At 40.5% G+C, this 22,805-nt stretch overlaps 1 protein-coding gene across 2 annotated transcripts; it reads right to left on the bottom strand.

The window, feature by feature from the left end:
* Positions 1-3,015: 3,015 nt before the first annotated feature.
* LOC136446897 (all-trans-retinol 13,14-reductase-like) lies at positions 3,016-22,376 on the bottom strand. 2 transcript variants are annotated; one of them, XM_066445543.1, is made up of 14 exons: positions 22,067-22,376; positions 17,872-18,054; positions 17,219-17,352; positions 16,108-16,215; positions 15,245-15,443; positions 14,465-14,662; positions 13,853-13,972; positions 13,348-13,467; positions 11,811-11,840; positions 9,624-9,755; positions 8,430-8,596; positions 7,808-7,967; positions 7,063-7,237; positions 3,016-6,772 (listed from the first exon to the last, which is right to left on the bottom strand). In XM_066445543.1, exons 1-13 carry the CDS (start codon positions 22,272-22,274, stop codon positions 7,089-7,091), a joined length of 1,908 nt encoding a protein of 635 aa, XP_066301640.1. In that variant the 5' UTR covers positions 22,275-22,376; the 3' UTR covers positions 3,016-6,772; positions 7,063-7,088. The 2 variants fall into 2 exon arrangements, with proteins under 2 accessions (XP_066301640.1, XP_066301641.1); XM_066445544.1 differs by lacking the exon at positions 11,811-11,840 and having other exon boundaries at positions 22,067-22,375.
* Between the last annotated feature and the right edge of the window lie 429 nt (positions 22,377-22,805).

Raw genomic sequence — 22,805 nt, 5'->3', positions numbered from 1 at the left:
GGTCACCCAACCATTGTTTGGTTCACTACCGTAACAAGCTACAAGCCATTGTTGACTACGCACAAGTCATACTGCAACGTTGAAGATATTCTAGAGCACATTTAGATAGATTATTGAGCGAAGCGGGGCTCGTTCGGCAGCGTTCATTATCTTTCTGCTGCGTCATTATTATTTGCTCGTGATTGTTACACCGGGGGACTGTCCAGAAATGATCGAACAGGGAACGTGTGTGATGACTATTCACATAGGTCACGAAAGGTTAGCCTCCATAGCAGGCTCTGAACCGGCCTTTTTGGGGGCTAAATAATACACCTTTTGCAGCCAGCCCGTAACCATCAGCCACCCCCGTACCCATTTTGCCGGTAAAATGGTTACGGGGGTGGCTGATGGTTACGGGGTGGCTGCAAAAAGTGTATTATTTAGCCCCCAAAAAGGCCGGTTCAGAGCCTGCTATGGAGGCTGACGAAAGGTAGTGGGCGCTACCTGAAACGTCTGGTCGTTTCATACAATTGCGATGCTAGAATACCTTGTGTATCTCTATATTATCTGGATGTCTAACCCTATTCGACGTTGTATAAATGTTGGGGTAGGAGATTGCGAGCTGACAGACACGTGACCGTTGTACATTCTACAGGTAGATTTACTTACAGTAATAGAGATCGTGACTGGAGTCTCTGCCGATAGACATCGCATTCAGGTTGCATATGCTAGGAATATTTCATGGTGGTCTCCCATTTATGAATCCCAAGTTTCAAGTCAAACCACTCGAAGTTGTTTAGTTCTATCTTTCAAGGGATTACCTTAAAATTTAAATAGACTCCAGATCCAATCGGGATCCCTACTGGCAGAATCGACGATCCTGCCAGGTTGCAATTTTTACCGTGACAAATATGTAATTTCTTTTGATAACTTCTGTTATTGAGTTTCCGATCGCTTGTTCAATTTTTGCTGACTCGCTATACACACCCAGGTAAAAAATAGTACATCCAAACTGCGCCACGATCGACTTCCCTTATAGTGAACAATGCATTCAAACGTTGAATTGGATCTGGACTCTGACCATATTATGTAGGACGGGAACAAAAATGCTACTTTGCGCATGTGTTTGTTTATTTTGGCCAAGGCCAATCTATCCCTATGTTTTTATTGACCAAATTGTTTTACCTTTCCAAAGTTCAAAATACGGTCATCGCCCTTTTCAGATAACTCTGTTTGAAATACACCAACGCGTTTCCCACAAGAATATTCTATCACCATGTCAATCTTTTTTGTACAATCAACTTGACAGACACGTCTTGAGAGACACAACTGAATTGCGTTAGATCTTTTTACATGGCTAAAAAGGTAAGATTTTAAGAGCACGTACACATTACAGTCGATTAGATAAAATTTACATCAAAATTCTCATGTTTAAGAACTACTTTTAAAACGTTTCCTTAAGGGTAGACGGACAAAAAGAAGTATATATTATATGGCTTCCGTCGGTCAATATTAACCATGGTAAAACCTTAATTCACCCTACAACATCTACTCTCCAAGCCGAGGACGGGTTCCGGCAGGGTTTTTACGTGTGAGAAGTGATGAAAAAAAATGAAAAAGTAGAAAGCCCGACAAAAACGCATAAAAACACGTAAAAAACCTGCCGGAACCCGTCCTCTGTTTGGAGAGTATACAACATCGGCTTTGGCTAAAAAGTCCTTTTCGGGAATGATAGTCTCTACCACATAGGTCACATCTGTACGCTGGCTCAATTCTAGATAAAGTTCGTAAGTTCTTTAAGTACCAGACACGTTTTTGATACACTTAGCAGGATATTTTTCAGACACTGCATTCGTCTTGCTCTTTGCAGTGCAACACTTCACAACTTAGGGCCAACTTAGTTCGTATATTGTCATCGACCTAGTTGTTTGAGCTGAGTACACTCAGCCGCTTTTGTCTGCGTGAAAACGAAAAAACGTCAGACGGTCGGCGTTTCAACCTTTTAAAGTCATTGTCCAGCCTCTCGGTAAGGGAAAAACGACTCGAGACTGGTCGGTTGTTGAGCTGGCAAGTGGCGGAGGGTCCATTCAAAGCAAGGGGCGATTTCAATACTATGGTATATATTGTATGTTCTTGCTGTATGCGGTGTTTCATAAACGACGACGCCCGCTATATAGTATGGACATTTTAACGCAATGAAGTAGCAGTTATTTTCGCTATTCCATAGTTCTGTACAGCCTCAGGTCTTGATGTTGTTCACCTTGTAGTGTCTAGTGGCACATAGGGGCAGCAAGTTTCCCTGTTTCTGTAGCCGGGGTATATTTTACAGAGAGGGGCATCCGGCCTACCTCGAACACGGGACCCCCGAAAGACGGGTGCAGCACCAACCGAGATGTTCTGTCCCAGGATTGAACCGGAGTCTCCCAGTTACCAACTACTTGGCACCAGGAGCTCAACTGAGGCTGCTACCAGTTGAGCTACAGGAGAAAGCCAAATGTGATAGAAATAAGAGATGCCCTATATATCCGGATTTGGCGGGAATTGCTTAAGGGGTCTTGGCTGTGACAATATGGTATGGGAGGCAGGCCATCCATCCATCCATTCATTATACGTCAATTCAAGAGGTCAAATAAACAAAAACAGTAATCTAACCCCTAAAGACCCTCCACACGACGACGTCCCCGACAAGTACCTGACAAAGGTCGAAGTTAGCCATGGGGTCGGAGTACTCTCCAAGCAGAGGTTTGGCTGCAGCTTGTTTTTGACGCATTTCTAGACGTTTTTGTTGGGCTTTCTAGTAGTATTTTGTCCTGTTTTCTTTAATGTCGCTAAGCAAAACAAGCTTGGCGAAACGAAGAAAAGCTGACAAATTTGAAAACCTGATAAAACCACCTAGATACGTCAAAACCAGGCCGGAGCCAAACCTCTGCTTGGAGAGTATATTCGGAGAAGTTTGACCAGTTTAAGCCCCCCCCCCCTCAAAAAAAAAAACACAGTAAGAGAAAAAACACAGTAAGAGAAACAACACAGCAACAATCACTGAGGAAAACTGTTTCTTTTCCACAATACAGGAGGGACCTGCACGCACAGTTACTATGGTTCTTCTACTTGTCATAAGATATTGCACAAGTGTCATGTAAACCACTTGGAGAGTCCTACGATTCAACATACTATTAGCTCATTTTATCTTACACTACTACTCACAGCCTAGCTAACGATTCAGGGCTATTCCAAAAATGTTTTATTGGGAGGGTGGGGATAAAAACCAAGGTTTTTCCTACAAAAATGTTGATTTGCATATCGATATCATTTCCCAAACTCTTGCAAAAAGGCGTTTTGACCCCTTCTCCTCAAATTCTTGGGAAGCACATTCACAATTTGGTTCTTAAAGATTTTTTCAGCCTTGAAGTCTACTTAGGTGCCTTACACATTATTTTTGAAGCAGCCCTAAATTGACATGAAACGTCACATAATTATTAACTACTAGTATGTCAGCCCTAGATCACATTCTGAACTTATTGTAGCGTTCCACTTTAAGATATCATTTAGCCATTTTTTCTTACAACAATAAAATCAGCCTAAATAACTACCATAATACATTGTCGCTGTTATACAGTATCATAAGCTTACTGTAAATTCACTAATTTTCCCAGGGACTCAATTTCCCAGTAGGAGAGGAAACTTAAGGTTTACATGGTATATTTTACATTCGTGGAAAAACAATCGTGTCATACAGCAGCTATACTTATGCATTACAATGGAAGCCAATTAAATACAATCATTATCGAAACTGCAAGAATAAAACCACTGCAAACATTTTAAGATTTACAGTACATGTACTTCCACTTCATTACAACATTTCAAAAGCTTCTACATCAATGACATTAAATATGAATTAATATGGCTTAATGGCAATGGAAGTATCATCCTGTTCATTACAATGTTACACTTAAAAGCTTCTATATCTAATCAATATGGCTTAATAGCAGTATCAAACTCTATATGCACAGCCTTTAAGTGTATAGCAACATTAAATCTGAATAAATATGGCTTAATACTCGTATTAGCCTGTATATGCATAGCCGTGAAGCGATAGATATATATGATAATAAATAAGTAAATATAAATAAATAAATAAACAAAATTGCACACCAAGCTGGAAGTTACAAGGGAGCAAAATTCATAAAACTGCATATCATAAATTCATAAAACATTCCATCTCTTTCCGAGCATATTGCACCCTTGGATAAATACTGTTAGGCATGACTTAAATTTATTTCCACTGTTAATTATGGCAATAAATAACTAAACAATAAAAGACTAAATAACAAGGAAATTTACATACATTCAACTTCTAAGTTATGGTGAACATTTGTAATAAATACATGGAAGACATTAACAAAATATCCATAGATATACATCCATAAGCAGTCACAATTATCATCCTTGCAGTCAAACGATAACGGGGCAGTAGAAAATCAGAGGCCTTTAAATACCGGGAAGGAAGTGGCATAACTCCTACATAACTATAAACTACCGTAAGTTGACGTATTTTTGCGGGGACAATCTCATCATTCTAGACAGGCAAGCTTCCCAGTAAGGCTCCCATTGTCTGAACGTCTGCTGTACATGCACATACCAAGATACTGTAAATGCAGAAATGTTCGTGGTGGTTTTATGGTCGGTTTTCGCAACTGTTTCACCACGAACTTAAAAATCACTGCGAACATTTTTGTCCAATACTGTAGCAGTATGTGACTATATCGCTGCCGCAAACTTAAAACCACCGCAAACACTCCATTTTCACCTTAGCGCGAAATAAAAACCATGCAAACTTAAATGCATTTACATTACATCATGTATCACAAAGCTATGAATGCTCTGGCTCTCTATTCTAACAAAGAGGATTTATCTGGTTGAAACCTCCTTCATTCTATACGCCAAAAATAGTTACTCATTGACAAGCAACTGAATAAAAATTTTGAAACAGTCACTGACGACAGATAGCGGATGCAGTCTGAAAAGTCTGACTGTTTCAAAATTTTATCCAGTTGCTTAAGTAACTATTTTTGGCGTATTTCATTACCTGGATGTCTAACCTTCATCAACAAACCTCCTTCATTCTAGTTCTCATTTTCTAAAGTCACAACATGTTCACACATTGTATATAGTTACTACCACAAGTCATGGTATCACCCTAGCTGCCATCTTCAGTATAACTATTTCTTTGATTTTCATTTCACACATTAGGCTAAAACAACACAGTTTTCCACTCTTGTAATACAACAAGGAAGACATGGACCAAGTTGTTACCTCAACAAGCTATTTCACAGTTACAGTGCCACATGGGATTGTGGGTAAGGTCAGAGGTTAAGGCCCAACAGATGTAAAGAATTTTACATCCAAGTTCAAAGTTCACAATCCATTTGGAAACATTGCAAACTCGTCCAAACAAAGAATTGTGAGGGAAATTAAACTTTGACCTTAGCCCACAATGCATCACAACTGCACATGCACACATAGAACTGTGAGAAGGCTCATACAATAGCGTGACACTTAGCTAAGAAGTACTAGCTACTCATTCTCTAACATACTGTCACTTTCACGTAATTTACCTCACCTAAAACCTTTTGACACGAGTCACTTAACATTCCCATGTGTACATCCAGAGTTACTTTCTACATTACAACAGCATTATTTTCAAAAGGCTACAATAGTCTACCTAGTTCTTTGCTGTGCAGTTCATGTAAACACTCACAATATAGACACCCTTAGCTGGTGTGTTACACTGTAGGGCGGTTACACTGGCTATATAGTTACAGATACAATACCATTTCAATCTCACAAGGTAACTGTTAAATGCTGATAATAAAACTTTGAAATAAGAATTTTATGGGGTCCTAAAATGCAGTTGTCATTTTCATTGTCTGATTATCATTGCAATAATTAGTTGTTTCAAAATACATGGCAATGAAATATGAAAAATAAATAAGATAAAACGTCTTCTTCCACATTTCTATAACAAGTTGCACAACTTATATTTGCTTATCAAAGCATTAAACCCTACATGCATATTACATGTATTTTATGCTGAAAAATGAACTAAAAAGTTACCTGGCATTTTATGTCTCTTGCATCAAATAATACATTGCAAAGATTAGAATTTTTTTTCACATTTGGCCACCAAAACATCCCTTTTCCACTATTCAACTTGTCTTATGGCTTTATCAATGGGAAGCACTAAAAGTTTCCACCTCGAAATCCAGACAAGGGTCAGAAAATGATTTAGGCTGAAAGTTAATCAGCACCAAACACGGCATCTTTGAAAATAAACATCTGATTCAAGCAAAACAGCACTAAGTCTTCATTAAAGCTAAATTTCATTGGATTAGTCAGTTCAAGAGCAACCATGGTTTCATTTCAGAAACACAGAAGGCCAAACCAGTACAACTTTTGGTCCCAAATTGACTGAAATTCAACTTACAAACTACGACTCAGGGTATTTTCTAGTCTTAACAGACTGAAGTGTAGTTGATAGTCACATCCTCAGGCTTCTACTTATTAATATGCATTTTACCTATTACTACAATCCAGCCTTGTGCTGCAGGAGTTTTATTTACCAACAAACCGTTTCTCTCTTTTGCTTGCTTCACTTCTTGTGTTTCGACTTTGACTTGATCCAGTTAACCAGGGAACCAATGAAATCTACTGATATGGCTTACATTCAATACTTATCCACAGGCCCCAGTAAAATGGACACTGATTGGTGCAAAATTTTGCTGACAGTTAAGGCCTAGCAGGGATCTCCCCAGAAATATATAGCAGGATGGGGGGGAGGTCTGGAGGGGGCGCACAACTCTCAAAAGGAGAGCGGATGTTGCCTTTTGCCTTTTTCAGACATAATGGAAGTTATTTTCTGCAACTTCAGCTTTATACCTGAAATTTCTAGTTTTGAGCAAAATTACAGGCTTTGCTGGGTAAAAATTGGAAAAAATGCCCTAACTTTGGAAATCAACAGGATGGAGCTGGGATTAGAACAGGATGGAGGAGCGCCACTGTACCATTCTTTAGGGAGACCCCTGCCTAGAAAAAGTTGACTTGCGTTGTTTTCAGACTTCTTTCTTCCTGGTGAGATAGCTCTTGACGTCCAGGAGAAGCAGGTCCAGCCAGAGCGAGATGTTTCGGTTCAGGACGGAGCCAGCGGTGATGACGCCACCGGCGAGCGCTCCGGCATAACCCCCGGTAACAAGGTCCTGGCCTGGGGTGATGGTTTAAAGTTATGTCAAACCAACTACAACAACACAAAAGTATAAGAGCTTGTCTAATGTCACACTTACAATTTTACATTAGGTCATATTTGTTTGAATGGGACACCAGGGTTTTGGGGGGGGGGAAGGAGGGAGGGAGGAAGGAAAGAAGATTAAGAAAGAAGGAATGGAATTAGAAGATGATGAGGGGGAAAAAAGAAGGGGAAAAGGAGAGAGGGAGGGCAGGAGGGAAGAAAAGTGGGTCGGAAGGAAAACAGGAATTAGAGAGGTAGGGAATGAAGGGAAGGAAACTCGCTTGTCCACATCTCAACACAGTGCAGCCCTAGAACCTGTCAAGTCATCCTCCTCCTGGCACAGAGGAACATTTATCCCTGCATTTATCAAGGACTCACAGAACTTAAAACATAAAGTAAACGCCTACCTAAACGCCACTCGTCAGCGCCCTGTATAATGAACATTATTCAGCTCTGGTGCTAAGCTGAGTGCATGGCAACAGTATAGATAAAAAAAAGGACAAAAAAGGAAGGGAAGAATGAAGAAATAAAGGGAGGAGGACTGACCTGTCATGTAGAGCCCAGGGATTGGTGTCTCTGGCCTCAGTTTCAGCGCCAGTTCAGCGGAGAAGCGGCTGATGTCGTGGTCCAGTCCGTAGATTTCCCCGCGGTCGCAGCCGATGTAGTAGTTGTTGGTGATGGGGGTCCCTACATCCATGTACTCCAGCTATGGAGGAATACAACAACATTACAATTGCCGAAAATAATTTCATCAGGTTGGTAGTCAGAAGCTCTGAAGAAGGTGTCTGATAGGCATCGAAACGTTAGCAGGTGAGATCAATACCTGGTTGTGTATAAAGAATCTCCCATATCCAACACTATAATTGTTTGACGAGAAACTACAAGTCCAACAGACCTACATTAGCAAATCTGTAATTCTTGATTTGTGAAGATTAACTTAATCTTAACTACTTGAACAATTGCTACATGTACTCAACTGCTAAAATTTCATCATCGCAAATATTTGAGACAGTGATGTTTGTTCCCACCTTAAGATTAAATGCTGTTAACTACTCCCTTTTCCTACCAACCGCAATATTAGATGGATTTACAGTATCGCATCGGCCTGTATTAAAAGGTTAAAAGAAAGCAAACTAGATACAGTAGATAAAAATTGTTAATATCTCACTCTATCCTTGAGTTGGGGGTAGAGCTGACAGGTTTGTTTCCACATTTGCTGTGCGAGAGTGTCCTTCAGTCCCTCGTACTCCTCTCCGCGTTTCATGACGCGTTTGTCCTTCCACTGCTCCCACCACTCGTATGGGGTGAAGGTGATGATCACACAAGTGGACTTGCCTGCGAGGTGTCGCCACAAAATTCATGAAACAACAAGACATCAAAGAGTCTTAAGTTCTGCTGCAGTAGCATACCAAACCGCTAGGGGCCTAAAATCATGTTTGCCCTTCCACTGCTCCCACCACTAGTAAGGGGTGAAGGTGATGATGACACAGGTGGACTTGCCTGCGAGGTGTCGCCAAAAAATGGTGTGAATATAAACTTCAGAAGAATGTCAATGCACGTATAGTTGTTTAAGGCAAGAAACAACTATACATGCATTGACATTCTTTTGTCAATAGACATATCAGTATAGCAATTCAACTAACATCTACTCTCATAATACTGCCATATTTATGGTACTTTCTCAAGTGATACCAATCTACAGAGTAACTCATCATTTTTTCCCCTTAATGCCCAAAAAATAACAATGGTGTAAATTAACTGCAAGGACTGTTTCATGCACTGACATCATTTTGTCAGCAGAAATATTACCATTTTGATACTACGTTTGGGCCTTCTGATTCCTGGGAAAGAAATATGCTAGTTGGGATGGAAAAAAATTACCCCCGTCTGTCAAAAAAAATCTGAACTTCAAGACATGAAATTGATGAAAAACTAAGCTCAAAATGACAGCAAAAATCAACACCATGGGCTCCCAAATACTGAGTAAGATGGACAAAAACTTAAAGCTCTGATACAAAGTCTGCCAGGGAGTGTCCCTGTGATGTAGTGGTCTGCGCTTCTGGTACTTGCCACATCTGGTTCAAATTACTTGGACCAGAAGGCCCGGGTTCAAGCCCTGGATTAGGACATTTCTGGGCAAGAGGTGCATTGAGTCATACCAAAGACTTTATAAAAATGGTACATACTTCTGAAACAGTGTGGAAGTTAAACACACATCACTGCCAGTGGACTAGCCCCCTGCTGCAGTGATTGCACCACAGTGTGGCCCAGGGCTATGAAACGGAGATGGGCACCGCCCTATACATCAATTATGGTGTGGGAGGATTTTAACTTTTAACTTAACAAAGTCTGCCAGCCTTACCGGGGTATCGGCTCTTCCAGGTGGAGTCCTTGGCGGAGGGGAAGGACAGGAACATGAGCGGAACGACGTCATCGCCAGCCGACTCCCTGTCCTTGGCCATGAAGCTGTTCAGGTATCCATCAAGGTCGTTACCTGGAAAAAATTGACAAATTCAAATCTTAACCTTCTCCCTGCTGCTTAGCTCTGTTAGCGATAGGGAATTGGGTGCCAAATGGCTACTTCAGTGTGCTGAAGGTTAGAGTGTACTCGTTTGTATGTTATACATTCCTGATGCAGCATACTGTTATTAACATAATGTCCTAGGGTGTTAGTATGCATAGTTAGATTGTCTTTATTGTTGTTCATAAAGTATGTCAGCTTTTTTAAATTGCCTTGATATTTGCAATAGTTCAACAGATATGTATGTACAAGTTGCCATACATTGTACCTGTTACAACTGTCACAAAGTTTTCTTTCTCTCTCTGTCACTTGTTGTGTTTAGTTACAAAGTCAAAAGTGGTGTTCATAATTAAACCTTTGCCAAACAGACCTTGACTGGCTAAATACCAAATTTAAGGTTTTACCTGTAGTTAACTGTGTTAGCTAATCTGAACTATGGTTTCTTTGACTTCTAACTAACAAATCTGAAGCTTGTTCAGCTGCAAATGCATTTTTTTTGCATTTTTTGAAATGGTAAAATGAGGGAAATACGATATAATTGTGCTAAAAGTGCCTGTACATGTCTAAAGTTACAGTATGAAGATTTTGATCATCTAGGAAATTTTCTTTAAAACAAGAACATTAAACCAGGAACCAGTGAGTGACATTGCAGATGACAACACTGTGAACTGCATTTATCATCCACTCTGCTAGGGGGTGCTGATGTCTGGGGGCTGGCATGTTCCGTCCACTCATCAACCTCTGATGGAAGGATGGCGTATATTTGCTAACAAATGTTCCAAAACCTGTATTTTTTCTATCAACAATTTGTTCTAAAGCAGGCATTCTTACATGCCCAAATTTGATATCATAAACTATTCCCTTGTACAAACTTTTTTCAAAGTACTATTTCAAGCTTGAGTGTCTTAAAGCCCAAGTAAATTTTCTAAAATATTCTATTAGGAAAAAAGTCTCTTAAGTTCTATAAATGTTAAAAGTTGTCAATATATGTTAGGGCTAGAATATTGATAAAAAAACACATTGTGCATTTGAACTGTTAGGAATAGTTGTTAACAGACCAACTTTTGCCTGTTCATAATCACTAAAAATTGTCCTTTTTAACTTCCAATGAGTGAGGTGAGTGCTTGATATCAGTATTATCCTAATATATCAATAATTCTGTGGATAAAATGAGCCAAGAGTTAGTAGAAGAGGAGTGCAGATTGTAGGAGCAGCTAAGAGAAGTCTGTGCAACAGGAACACAAACTCTCTACAGAGCCCCTCCCCACAGAGTTTGTGGCCATGCACCCCAAAGTCAGGAGACCAGGTTTTAAAAAACTAGAAGCAACAATAGACAATCTGAACCACACAAACTGGTTTCGTCACAAGAGGGATTTTGCCCACAAACTGTGTATGTCATTGCACACGTCTGTAAATAATGGAAAGCGTTTGAACGACATTCTCCGACCCCGGAAGAAGCAGGTATTTGATTACAATCTGACTGATTTACAACAAAAATAAGCCATTTTTCTCAGAGTTTTACAATTTCTACGCACGTGAGGAAGGTCAATAATTACAGACATTGTACAGCGATATCCGGAAACGTTTGACGGTAGGTGTGCGTGCATAGAGCCGCCCGCAGGAAGTGAATACTCACGAGACACCGGGCTCTGTGGTTTGGGGAATGTTGTTTGAGCGTGTTCTATTCTTGACGGACATGTGCAATGACATAGCCAGTTTCTGAGCAAAATCCCCCTAAGACGGAATCAGATTTTGTGGTTCAGATTCGTCTATTGGAGCCCAGGATTCTTTATCACTTTGAGAATCAGTCCAATAGGAGCTCAGGGTGCTCTGAAACCATGGAAACCAGTCAAGGACATATGCATACTCAAATCAACAGGATTAGGATATCCCCAATTCTCCTGACTTAGAGGTGTTAGCCATCAAACTTCCAGGGGCCTGGCCAGTGGAAGAGCTGCTAGTAGCATGATTTAGAGGAAAGAGAAGTACTAATTTCGTGAATGTGTTAACAACATGTTGCACACTCACCGGGTTCCGTTTTGCTTGATGGTGAGTCAACTAATAGTGAATTCAAAGTGCATTTCCAATATTAGGCACAGAAGATTTCGCTGTATAGTAGAGAAAAACGTCTTTTGCCGGAAAGAATAAAACAAAAATCAAAACAAACATAACAGGGCAAAAGTTAAATGCAAGAAACACCAAAGTTGGAAAGTTTTGGCACTTTCACCAATAAGCGTAACTTTATCATGCACTGTACACCTCAAAATTTGCTTTTTATTATGGTAAATTTAGTAAGCAAAGGGTTACTATTATGAATCTGGTATGCAAATGTATGCAAGCATGAGCCGAAAGTGTCCGTATAATGGAAAATGTGTTATATAGATTGCTGCAAAGATGTGTCGTATGATTTTGCTATCATTGACGGTATGCAAAACACTTTGTTGTCTGGGTTCATTTTGTGTGCAAAAGTTGCAAATCAGGCGTCACAAATGTGCAAAAAATCATGATAATGTTTGATGTCACTGAGATACTTATACCTAAACTGTATAGGATGATTAAATTGTTGGCTCTCAGCAACAGCAACTTACCATACTAATGTCTCATACATGTATTCTCAGTTTGAAGTTTATTTCACTTACAACCACACAATGTAGCAGTGCTATTGGTCTAGTTTGCTATAAGAACCTTGTGAAGAAAAAAGAATATGTTCTTCTTCTTTTTCCCACAAAAGGTTTATACATTAACATTAAACCCTGTCCCTTTTTTTCTTCTGGCTGCTGTTATATGACTGAAAATACACATTTCTTGAAACTCTCAGATTGCAGAGTACAAAAAGTTTTGTACAATCATGTAGTGCTCTAAAACATCCATTTGACCCCCCCCCCCCATACATGTAACATTATATACCAAGTTTCTTTGATCTTCTACAAAGTAAGACAAAATAACAACATACAATGAAAAAGTTGGGAGTCAATTTAAAAAAAAAGAAGCTGTTTCAACACAACTGCTGGTAAAGAAGAAAACAGCTAATGAATTCAACAAAATTTAATGAAGTATGCCTAGTCAATAGCAAACATAAGGAATACATGTGTAGAAAGCATTGGACTATCTATCTGATAGTATTCAAAATAATACAGTAAATGGTTGTCTCCTAAATAATGTAAAAATATATTAATAATGTTGAAAGATGAAAGAAGATATTCTCATAATTGACTTGTTTCTTTGATAAAGGCCAAACCATCTTATTTCTGTGAATGTTTTCATGGTAGATCTGCTGGAATTGAAAACCCAGGATTTACCCAAATAAAAGTATTGAAACTGAAGAACACAAAGTAATCTGTCTATAACTGTTTGGCTTTCTTTCACAAAAATCAATTTGTATATTCTGTAACTGTGTAAGCTTGCAAAATTTCAGCAATCACAGTTGTAGGATTTCAAGAGAAAGTAACCACAGAAATTTTTGGTGTCACCTTATAAAAATTGACGGAGGCAAGTTCATCCCTTCCCCCCCTCCAAAATGGTATCGTCTGTAGTAAAAATTGACCAATGGCAGAGCTTGTCTTACCCATGAAGGCCCAGGTGTTCTGTGCTTTGAGACCAAGCTCCTCTTTGGTTCCCTTCAGACCAATGAAGACACTCAAAGCTCCAACTCCAGGCTTCACATGCTGGAAGATGTCATTCAATCCTGTAGAAAAAAAGGAATAATTTTTGGATGATACTCTTTAAGTACTTCTACCATGGAGGTTTTATTCTCAGTGCCCTTTGTGTTTTTTCTGGATAGGACTCATTACATTTCAAAGCATTACTGGTGTATAAATCATCAATACAAATTTTACAGAATTCATACGAGTTTTACTAATCGTAAGGATTGTATGCATGCTATTAAACTAGTACTCGTATGAATTCCGTAAAATTCGTATGTTCTTTAGTTTTGGCTTGTATGAATTGCGTAAAATTTGTATGATTCTTAGTATTGGATCGTATGAATTCCATCAATTTTGTATGTTTCTCAGTATTATAAGAATTCCGTAAAGTTTGTATGAATGCTTAGGCGCCCCAGATGACCTTACCATGTTTCTCCACTATCTCGGCAGACAGCAGGTACTTGTAGGTGTTGGTGAAGCCCACTCCTGAGACGATGACAGGGGCGTGGATGTCCACATCTCCACTGCTCTTGTGCACACGGACGCCTTAGGAAAGATAGGGAACCTATTACTGAAAATCTTGAAACATTCGTGGTGGTTTTGTGTTCGTAATCTACTATGAAATCATCCCTTTGCAACAAAGCCATCTCCACTGCCCCTGTGGACACAGACACCTTAGGGAAAAGACGAGGGAATCGATTACTGTAAGTCTTGAAATATTTGTGGTGGTTTAGGGTTAAGTTGGTTAAGCTGGCTAATCCCAAGAAGCAGTTGTGTAAGAAGATGCATTTATACACGAACTGGAAAAGTTTCACAAGACAAATTATACAGTCTCAAAGCCTACATATATTCCTACACCACACAGTGCAGTTTATACTTGGATGCCTCTCACATGCGAATTTCTACCCAGTCTTCAAGAATTTTGGCCGTACAATTTTATGTACCCTTGTCATAGACCCCAGGGGTTGTAGATAAAAAGTACTGTGTTCTGCTACCACAACAGAATTAAGCATCCGTTGGGGTGTCTGTACCACTTACCGTAAGCCTCTCCATTGCTGCCAATCAAGATTTGATTGACAGGAGCTCTGACGAGCACGGCCCCTCCGGCCTTCTGAATGACAGGGATGATGTGGAAGGCGATCTCGCTTGCTCCGCCCCTCGGGTAGTACCCTCCCTCCATGAAGTGAGCCATCACCATGGCCTGCATCGCAAAGGGAGCTTTCTCTGGAAGTACACCTGGGAAAACAAAGTGGACATGTTCTTCACACAAAACATCACAGCATATAATACAGTCAAACTTAGCTTCAGCAACCACTCAAGGGACTGAGGAAAAATGGTTGAGGACAGGTGGTTGCTCAGGGTAGGGTGGGGTTTACTGTGTAAAAATGGACGGGACTGTTTTGTTGTGGCTTGTGACTGCAGGTGGTTGCCTGCGCCAGGTGGTTGCACGATCAGGTTTGACTGTATTTTGTGTTTGAAGAGGAAACAAGCATATAAACAAATGAAACAAACAAAATACACACTAACCGTAGTCTCCGAAACTGAAGGACATGACACACTGCAAGTCTTTGTTGTCGGTCCGTTCCTGAGTGACTGTCCGGAGTTGAATGACCGTCCGGAGTGGCCGCGGGTGTTTGAAGAGGGAACAAACAAACAAACAAACTAACAAACACTTACCGTAGTCCCCAAAACTGTAGGACATGACACACTGCAAGTCTTTGTTGTCGGTCAGTTCCTGAGTGACCGCCCGTAGCGGCCGGAGGTGTTTAAAGAAGAAACAAACAAACAAAAGAACGAAACAAACAAACAAACACTTACCGTAGTCTCCAAAACTGTACGACATGACACACTGCAGGTCTTTGTTGTCGGTCAGCTCTTGAGTGACCGTTCGGAGCGGCTGGAGGTGTTTGAAGAAGCAGGTGATCCAGTGGATGAGTCCAGACTTGACCAGGAAGGTAGCCAGCCACAGTGGCAGAATCTTCAGTACAACGTACACAACGCCACCTCGCTGGATAGACTGGGGAAAAAATGATTTAAAAAATTGTGAATGGGGCTCTTGAGTGGTTTTCTGGGTTCAGTGTACATGTATTATGTACCAAGAAGCTGGCCTTCCACAATGGCAGTATCTTCAATACAACATACACAAAACCGCCTCGCTGGATAGATTGGAGAGAGAATGATATTTAACCATTAGCACGCAGAGGTAGCTGTTTGGCACCCCATTCTCTATTGGTGCCAGAGTTAGGCAGCAGGGAGAAGGTTAAAAAGTGTAAATGTTCAGTGTAGATGCATAATATCATGAAAATCTGGATAAGAAATACTCTTCTACCCCTATCTTGTATCAACCCCTACTCCAGACCAAATCTTGCAATAGTTAGCAGTAGTGTTCTCGCGATTGGGCGTGATTTGGACAACAGCTGTGTGTGACAGAGACTTGCCTTTAGAAACACACATGGATCCTCCTTCTCACCTGAATTCTGCTGACGAACTCGTTGATGGCTTGGCACTGTTACTCTGTACTTAAAAAAACCCAACACACTTATCAAGAAGAGAAAGGGTGACCTGGTGTGCATATACTTAGTGTAAATCCATATAAATGTAGGTACAGTACCTACAGTATCCCGTATTTTGGACCTGTATGTGGTACATTGTACATCCCTAACATGGCACCTCACACTCACCTGTATTCTGCTGACGAACTCGTTGATGGCTGGGCCCTCCTCTGGGAAGTGCTGAAGAAGGTTATTCTTAAACTGCTCCTGACCTTTCTTCATAGGAATCCATCGAGGCTGGTCAAGGATATAAAACAGTCACACTGTGAGTTATGGACACACTGCCACATATGTATGTAGCAACGTCAACTATCATAATTTTGCCACAGGGTCTGATTCCACCAGGTCTTCTCTAGGCCTTCTCAAGAATGTCTTAAACACCTGGATATCACTTAAGAGATTAGTGATGCTGAATTAGTAGATCTCAGCCTGGTACCTTGGGTGATATGGGATACACTGTGTGAGTTGCATGTTTTAGCTCTCTACACAACTCCAGATAAAATACACTTAATCTTCTGTTGTATTGTTTGAAATCTCACTGGCCCAAGAAAGAGCTGCTGGGAAAAGCTATACATGCCAAGGGCTGATACCAGGGTTGATGGTAATCTCCAAGCAGATCTATCAGAGGCAAGGCAGTATCAAATGGGCCCATGAGTGTCCAAAGCCAGAGGAGATCTGCCATCACTCAAAAAAGGAGGAGCATTTTTTGGTCTCCTTTTCAAACTGTGCTTTGCATACTTGTTGGTCCTTTTGATACTGCCTTGCCACCAATCGATCTGCTTTGGAGAATAGGTTGATGGGGCCCCCATGTTATGTCACCAATTATGTCTACTAGATGTCATACCTTGTTGAATGACCCCAGCGCAATGGTGTCATACTTTTTTCTCCATCCCCTCCCATTGCAGCTCTATCTAATTACCTCTATGAAGTGTCATGGAGATTATATTTTCAGTAGCATTTGTGTGTACGTCTGTGTGTCTGTTGGTGAACAAGATAACCGGAGAATGGCTGGATGGATTGTCTTCATATTTGGTATGTGGGTACTAGTAAGTCTTCTTGAGACCTCAAAATGATGAGATTTTGTTAGATTTGGGCCCCCCTAGCAGCTTGCTATGGTACTGCAGCAGAACTTCCGATTTGATATCTTGTGTTGTGGACACGATATGGTCATGATTTCTGAGCGGTAGATAGCTCTTGTTTATAAGTTTACATAACATCTCTGTTGGAAAACAGATTGTACCTTATCAAATGACCCCAGTGCGATGGTGTCATACTCTTCATCCATGTCCTCCCACTGCAGCTGCCCCTCTGTGATCTGCTCTGTGATGACCTGGTTCGGGAGTCGGTTACACATCTCCCCCACATAGTGGATTCCTGAAAATTTTTCATTTTTTGGGTTGAAATGACGAGAAGTACAACCAACGTCATCCTAGCTATGTCATGAAAATGGGACCTCTATTGAACGTCCTATCCAAGGGACGTCCCTAACCGAAGGAAGGTCACTTATTCCCACCTGAATGAAGTGAGAAAGGTTGTGTAGAGTGCCTTTCCCAAGGGCACAATATTGGTGACACGACAGGATTTGAACCTGGGATCACTTGGTTCTGAGCCAAACACTCAGCCTTTACGCCACACGAGCACACTACGCAACCGTAACTTATTTTTCTGCCCCGCTCATTGCATCAACTTTGGGAGCCCCTGTTGTTGATTATCATTGTTAAATTATAATGTCATTTTAGCTTACTAGAATACATTTTCTTCATGTTTCATAGAACAAAGTTCAGAGTTTTGGGATGAACTGGGTGACATTTTTGCCCATCCTAAACAGCAAATATCTGTCCCGGGACGGAGGGACAGGTTCTAGAGACAGCCCTGGCCTCAACCAATACTTACCGACGTCAAACTCGAAGCCCTTGTCGACAAACGTATGGCAGCACCCTCCGGCCTGGTCGTGTTGCTCTAAAACGAGAACTTTCTTCCCCGCTTTCGCTAAGATGGCGGCTGTCCCCAGTCCTCCGATCCCGCTGCCTATCACAATTGCATCAAGGTTTTCCGGGACCTTCTTGATGGCGAATCCTGTGAACAAGTTAGAGAATATAAAGATGAAGTGGTCAGTGTCACTTCTAGTGGTCCACAACAACTGTTACAAGAGGGTCTGCATGGGGGAGACCTGGCAATGCTTAACGATAAATTTAGGAGGCAACCCTAAAGGATGATGGCAATGCTTAATTTATGGTAACTTCACTTGCATCCCATCTCAATTGGTAAAAGTGAGTGTTGAATCGAGTTAACGCTCGTAGGTAAATTTAGTATTTTTCTCAGCCCTTAGAATGTGTTGAATGGAGCTGACTCCCCTGGGAGACAGGGCGATTTCTGTTCTGTTATTAATCAAAGCAGTAATGTATGAAGTCTTGAGTTATATGCTTTAGATATCTACCCAGCTCCTGATAAAAGACACTAAATCTTCTGTTTATACAACGCCAAGCCTGGTTAGCTACTGTAAAGCCATTTAGTTTTGCAGGAACTTAATTTCTCAGTAGTAGAGGAAAGGACGAAATAATTCTTTTGGAGGGTCTGCAAGGGGGATCCTGGTAAATTTTGTATTTTTGTCAACACTGTGTATATGTGTTGATTGACACTGACAACCAGAAACAGACACACAGATGTCTTATCTGTTATTAAAGCGGTAATGTATGACCTCTTGAGTTGCATGCTTAAGATATCTACCCAGCTTCAGATAAAGACACTAAATCTTCTGTTTATACAACGCCAAGCCTGGTTAGCTACTGTAAAGCCATTTATTTCTGAGGGAACTTAATTTCTCAATAAGAGAAAGGCGCTTGTATTCGCTGTGTGCTAAGTTTACGATGGAAACAATTCTGTTGGAGGGTCTGCAAGGGGGATCCTGGTATATTTTGTATTTTTCTCAACCCTGTATGAGTTTAATGACGCTGGTCTGTTATCAAACTTAAGACAAGCCGTGTGTCATGAACCCTGTATGCTTATTCACTTACAACTGCCTTAAGAAGCGAGAAGAAATTGAACATGTAGTACATAGCGGTATTAATTAGTATTTAGATTGTAGTTAGATATCAAATTTCTGTTACCACTGTAACTATTCTTCTGCTTGTCACCATGGCCTGTACTTAGCTCATCAGAGCATTAAGGTGCAACGAAGGTCTTTCATTCATTCATTCATTAAAAAGAGGTAAAATCTATTACCTCTTGAATTGCATGCTTTAGCTACCAACACAATGGAAACAATTCTGTTGGAGGGTCTGCAAGGGGGATTCTGGTAAATTTTGCATTTTTTTCAACCCTGTATGTGTTGGATGACACTGACAACCAGAGACACAAGTTGTTTTCTGTTTTGTTATCTCCATGAAAAATGGAGATATTGTTTTGGGTGTGTCTGTCTGTGTGTGTGTATGTGTGTGTGTATGTGTGTATGTTTGTGATTCCGCACCACTCCAGTCAGCATAACTCAAGAACCTCTTGATGGATTACAATGATATTGGGGATGTGGGCGGGTGTTGTGAAGCCGAAATTTAAGGTCGATTTTGGGCCCCCTGGTATGTGACCTTGGTACTGCAGCAGAACTGCAATTTTTGTATATTTTGACCTGGACGTGCTGTGGTCTTGATTTTTGGGTGGCAGGTTGCTTGTGATGTAATGAAGATTTGGTGTAGGTTTGGGCCCCCTAGCAGCTTCCTCTGAAACTGCAGGGGCGTTTTTGTGAAAATCTTCTGAGGAGAATAACTGAACAAAGGAACAACGGATTTCAATGATATTTAGTATGCAGGTAGCTTAGATAGAGATATACACAATGAAGTGCAAATTATGCTAATTGGGACTTAATTTGCATAGCTAATGAGGAAAATCTATATTTGCAGTGTTTTCCATTATCAGACTCAAATACATGTATTGTATGTAGTTTATGGAAAGTGGGTCATCAACAGATACCAATTATGCAAATAAATTCCTAATTTGCATAATCAATGCAAAACACCATATCTCATCTAATTGGAAAATTATAGGACTGTCAATATGATACTTAGTAAGCTGGTAGCTTAGACAGAGATATACATAATGAAGTGCAAATTATGCTAATTGTGACTTAATTTGCATAGCTAGAGTCAATTCCATGTCACCGAGAGGGTTTTCAGATAATATTGCTAGTGAGTTCAAACAATTTTAGGTAAAAGACTATTCCAGTCGTAATGTTCTAAATTGTTCAAACAATCAAGAATGAAAGTTTCAACATGTTTGAACTTATTTATATATGTTGGAACTATTTGGAAAGTAATTGCACAAATGTCTCTTTATTTAGAACAATTTTCAAACATCTATGCGATTGTTTCACTGTTTGAACATGTTGGAACAATTTGCATCATTTTTCAAATGGTAGATTTGGGTTATTGCCCCCATAAAAGTAGGTGCTAATCGCACTCTATTGTCTGCCTCTGTATATTTTTAGATTTCACGTCTGGACCTTTATCTTGAGGTGTCTATGCATGGCACCCAGGCCCAATCCCCTATACTTTGAAGGGATGTGTGAATTGCCCTGTTCCCATCCCACTGACCCAGTTATACCATGTTGTTATAATGTTGGAACATATAGGAACAAATGATCAACCTATTTTCCAACAGTTTCGAAAATAATACAAATAACATGTGTAATGTTAGAAATTTGTCTAACATGTTGGAACACAGCAGAAACTATTTAGAACATCACATGAATGTTGGAAATTGTTCTAAACAGTCACTTACCTCCCTTAGATTGTTACAAAGGTTTTGCAAATGTTAGAACAAAAGGCAACAAACACCCTCTCGGTAATGTGGAATCGACTCTAATGAGGAAAATCCATATTTACAGTGTTTTCCATTATCAGACTCAAATACATGTAACATATGTAGTTTATGGAAAGTGGAGCATCAACAGATACCAATTATGCAAATAAAGTTCCTAATTTGCATAATTAATGCAAAACACAATAATTCATCTAATTGGAAAATTATAGGACTGTCAATATTGCAACATGTAAGTTAGATAAAGGTGTTTATGACCAAGCATATCTTATGCAAATGTGTAAGTCATTTGCATGAATAGAATTGTTCATGGAGATATGAGGTCGTGGAACTCTTGTTATTACAGCAGCCTCTTGGGTTGCATGCTATAGCTATCTACCCAGCTCCAGATAAAGACACTAAATCTTCTGTTATGGATGAAATCTCACTGGCCCAGAAAAGAGCTGCTGGGAAAATTCACACGATGCCAAGCCTGTCAGCAGACTGAGCTACTGTGCATCTCTATATTTTAGCAGATGTTTAATAATATCGGTGAGATAGAAAAAGAGGCTTTTGCTGTGTTTCAAGTATATGATTGAAACAATTCTATAGTACTGTTATGCAATGGAACCGCATAGCCATGGCGTCATAATTTTGCAGTACAAAGGTCCCCTGCGAAATTAAAACCACTGCAAATATTTAATGATTTACAGTATCAAGGGGCATGAGGGCATCTTTGTATACAAATTTGACGCAGCCATTTTGTCATTTTTAAATTGTTGTAAAGCAGGGGCATGAGAGCTCATCACAATGTGGAATTGGAAAAAATAGACAACGTCCATCAATATAGTATAATGTACCGTCCCCAGAGCCAGGGACAACCCGTAATTTACAATGAACTGTCCCCATCCTGATGCAAAATGAGCATAGAAGAACATCTGTCATCCGGGTTTATTGTTTATTGTTCACAGAATTCCGGCTTCGTATTTTCAAAACAAGAAGAAGAAAAAAAGCGTTCATGTATTTATAAAAATAAAAACGCTTGTGTTATGATGGACAGTATTTTCTAACGGAGTCTAGTACGAGAGAAATCGCCACTCTCCAAGCAGAGGATTGGGTCCGGCTGGTTTTTGACGTGTTTTTAGAAATTTTAGTGTGGGTAAGCGACATAAAGAAAACGGGGTAAAATAGCAAGCCCAACAAAAACGCCTAAAAACACGTCAAAAACCAGCAGGACCTACTCAACAACAACAACAACACTCCTCTGCTTGGGGAGTAAGAAACAGGCAGAATTCCCAACCTTGTTTGAGTACTTTATCCCGCGCGGCTTGGTCCGTGACTAGCGGGGCCGGTGGCCGGGCGCAGTCCTCGGCGAACGGGCTCTTCCCGCCCCGGAACTTCCAGACGAAGTAGGCGGTGACAACGGCGAGGAAGCCCGCTGCGAACCACGCCGAGGCGCCGACATCAGCCGCGGCAAGGGCCGCTAGGATCTTCCCGATGACCGCCATGTTTGAGAGGATGTCACTGCATTGATTTATTCAAGAGAGATGCGCCAGTCACTGTCATGCCCGCGGGGTGGGAGGTAGGGCGGCACCCCGCCGGGATTCTCACAAACCCATCATCTCCAAGCAGATATTGAGATAGACATACACACAAGAAAGGCCGAACAGCCATAAGATTTTACTATTCCAACATCTCAGCTTAAATATCAAACACCATTGCCCGATCTGCACCTTGTCAAAATTCAAATGACAAACATTTCCGTTGATATGAACGTCAAACAACGTAAGTATGAAATAATCGGGTATTGTATAGGACGAAGACTGTACCGCAAGCACCTATTAGCGACCAATAAAGATCTCTCTAGCTGAGAATTATAACGCTCTCCTTGCACAATTGCTTATTGATCGGTATATACTAGTGCTCTGAAAACAGCTGTACTATTAAATGACAGAAAAGTATTTGACGCGGCATTGACAGTTGACGCTACTTAAGTCTGTACAGGCTAGTTTCAACGCCACTATGTCAAACTCTCCCCT

Source organism: Branchiostoma lanceolatum, chromosome 13 (assembly GCF_035083965.1).
Source record: "Branchiostoma lanceolatum isolate klBraLanc5 chromosome 13, klBraLanc5.hap2, whole genome shotgun sequence".
NCBI lineage: Eukaryota > Metazoa > Chordata > Leptocardii > Amphioxiformes > Branchiostomatidae > Branchiostoma > Branchiostoma lanceolatum.
This window is presented reverse-complemented; position numbering and strand designations above follow the sequence as displayed.

Coding starts and splice junctions, on each gene's coding strand:
- LOC136446897 (XM_066445543.1), bottom strand. CDS start 22,274: ATGGCGGTCATCGGGAAGATCCTAGCGGCCCTTGCCGCGGCTGATGTC. Junction 17,353..17,871: donor GGGCTTCGAGTTTGACGTCG/GTAAGTATTGGT, acceptor AAAAATTTTCAG/GAATCCACTATGTGGGGGAG. Junction 11,841..13,347: donor GAACACCTGGGCCTTCATGG/GTAAGACAAGCT, acceptor ATTCACTATTAG/TTGACTCACCATCAAGCAAA.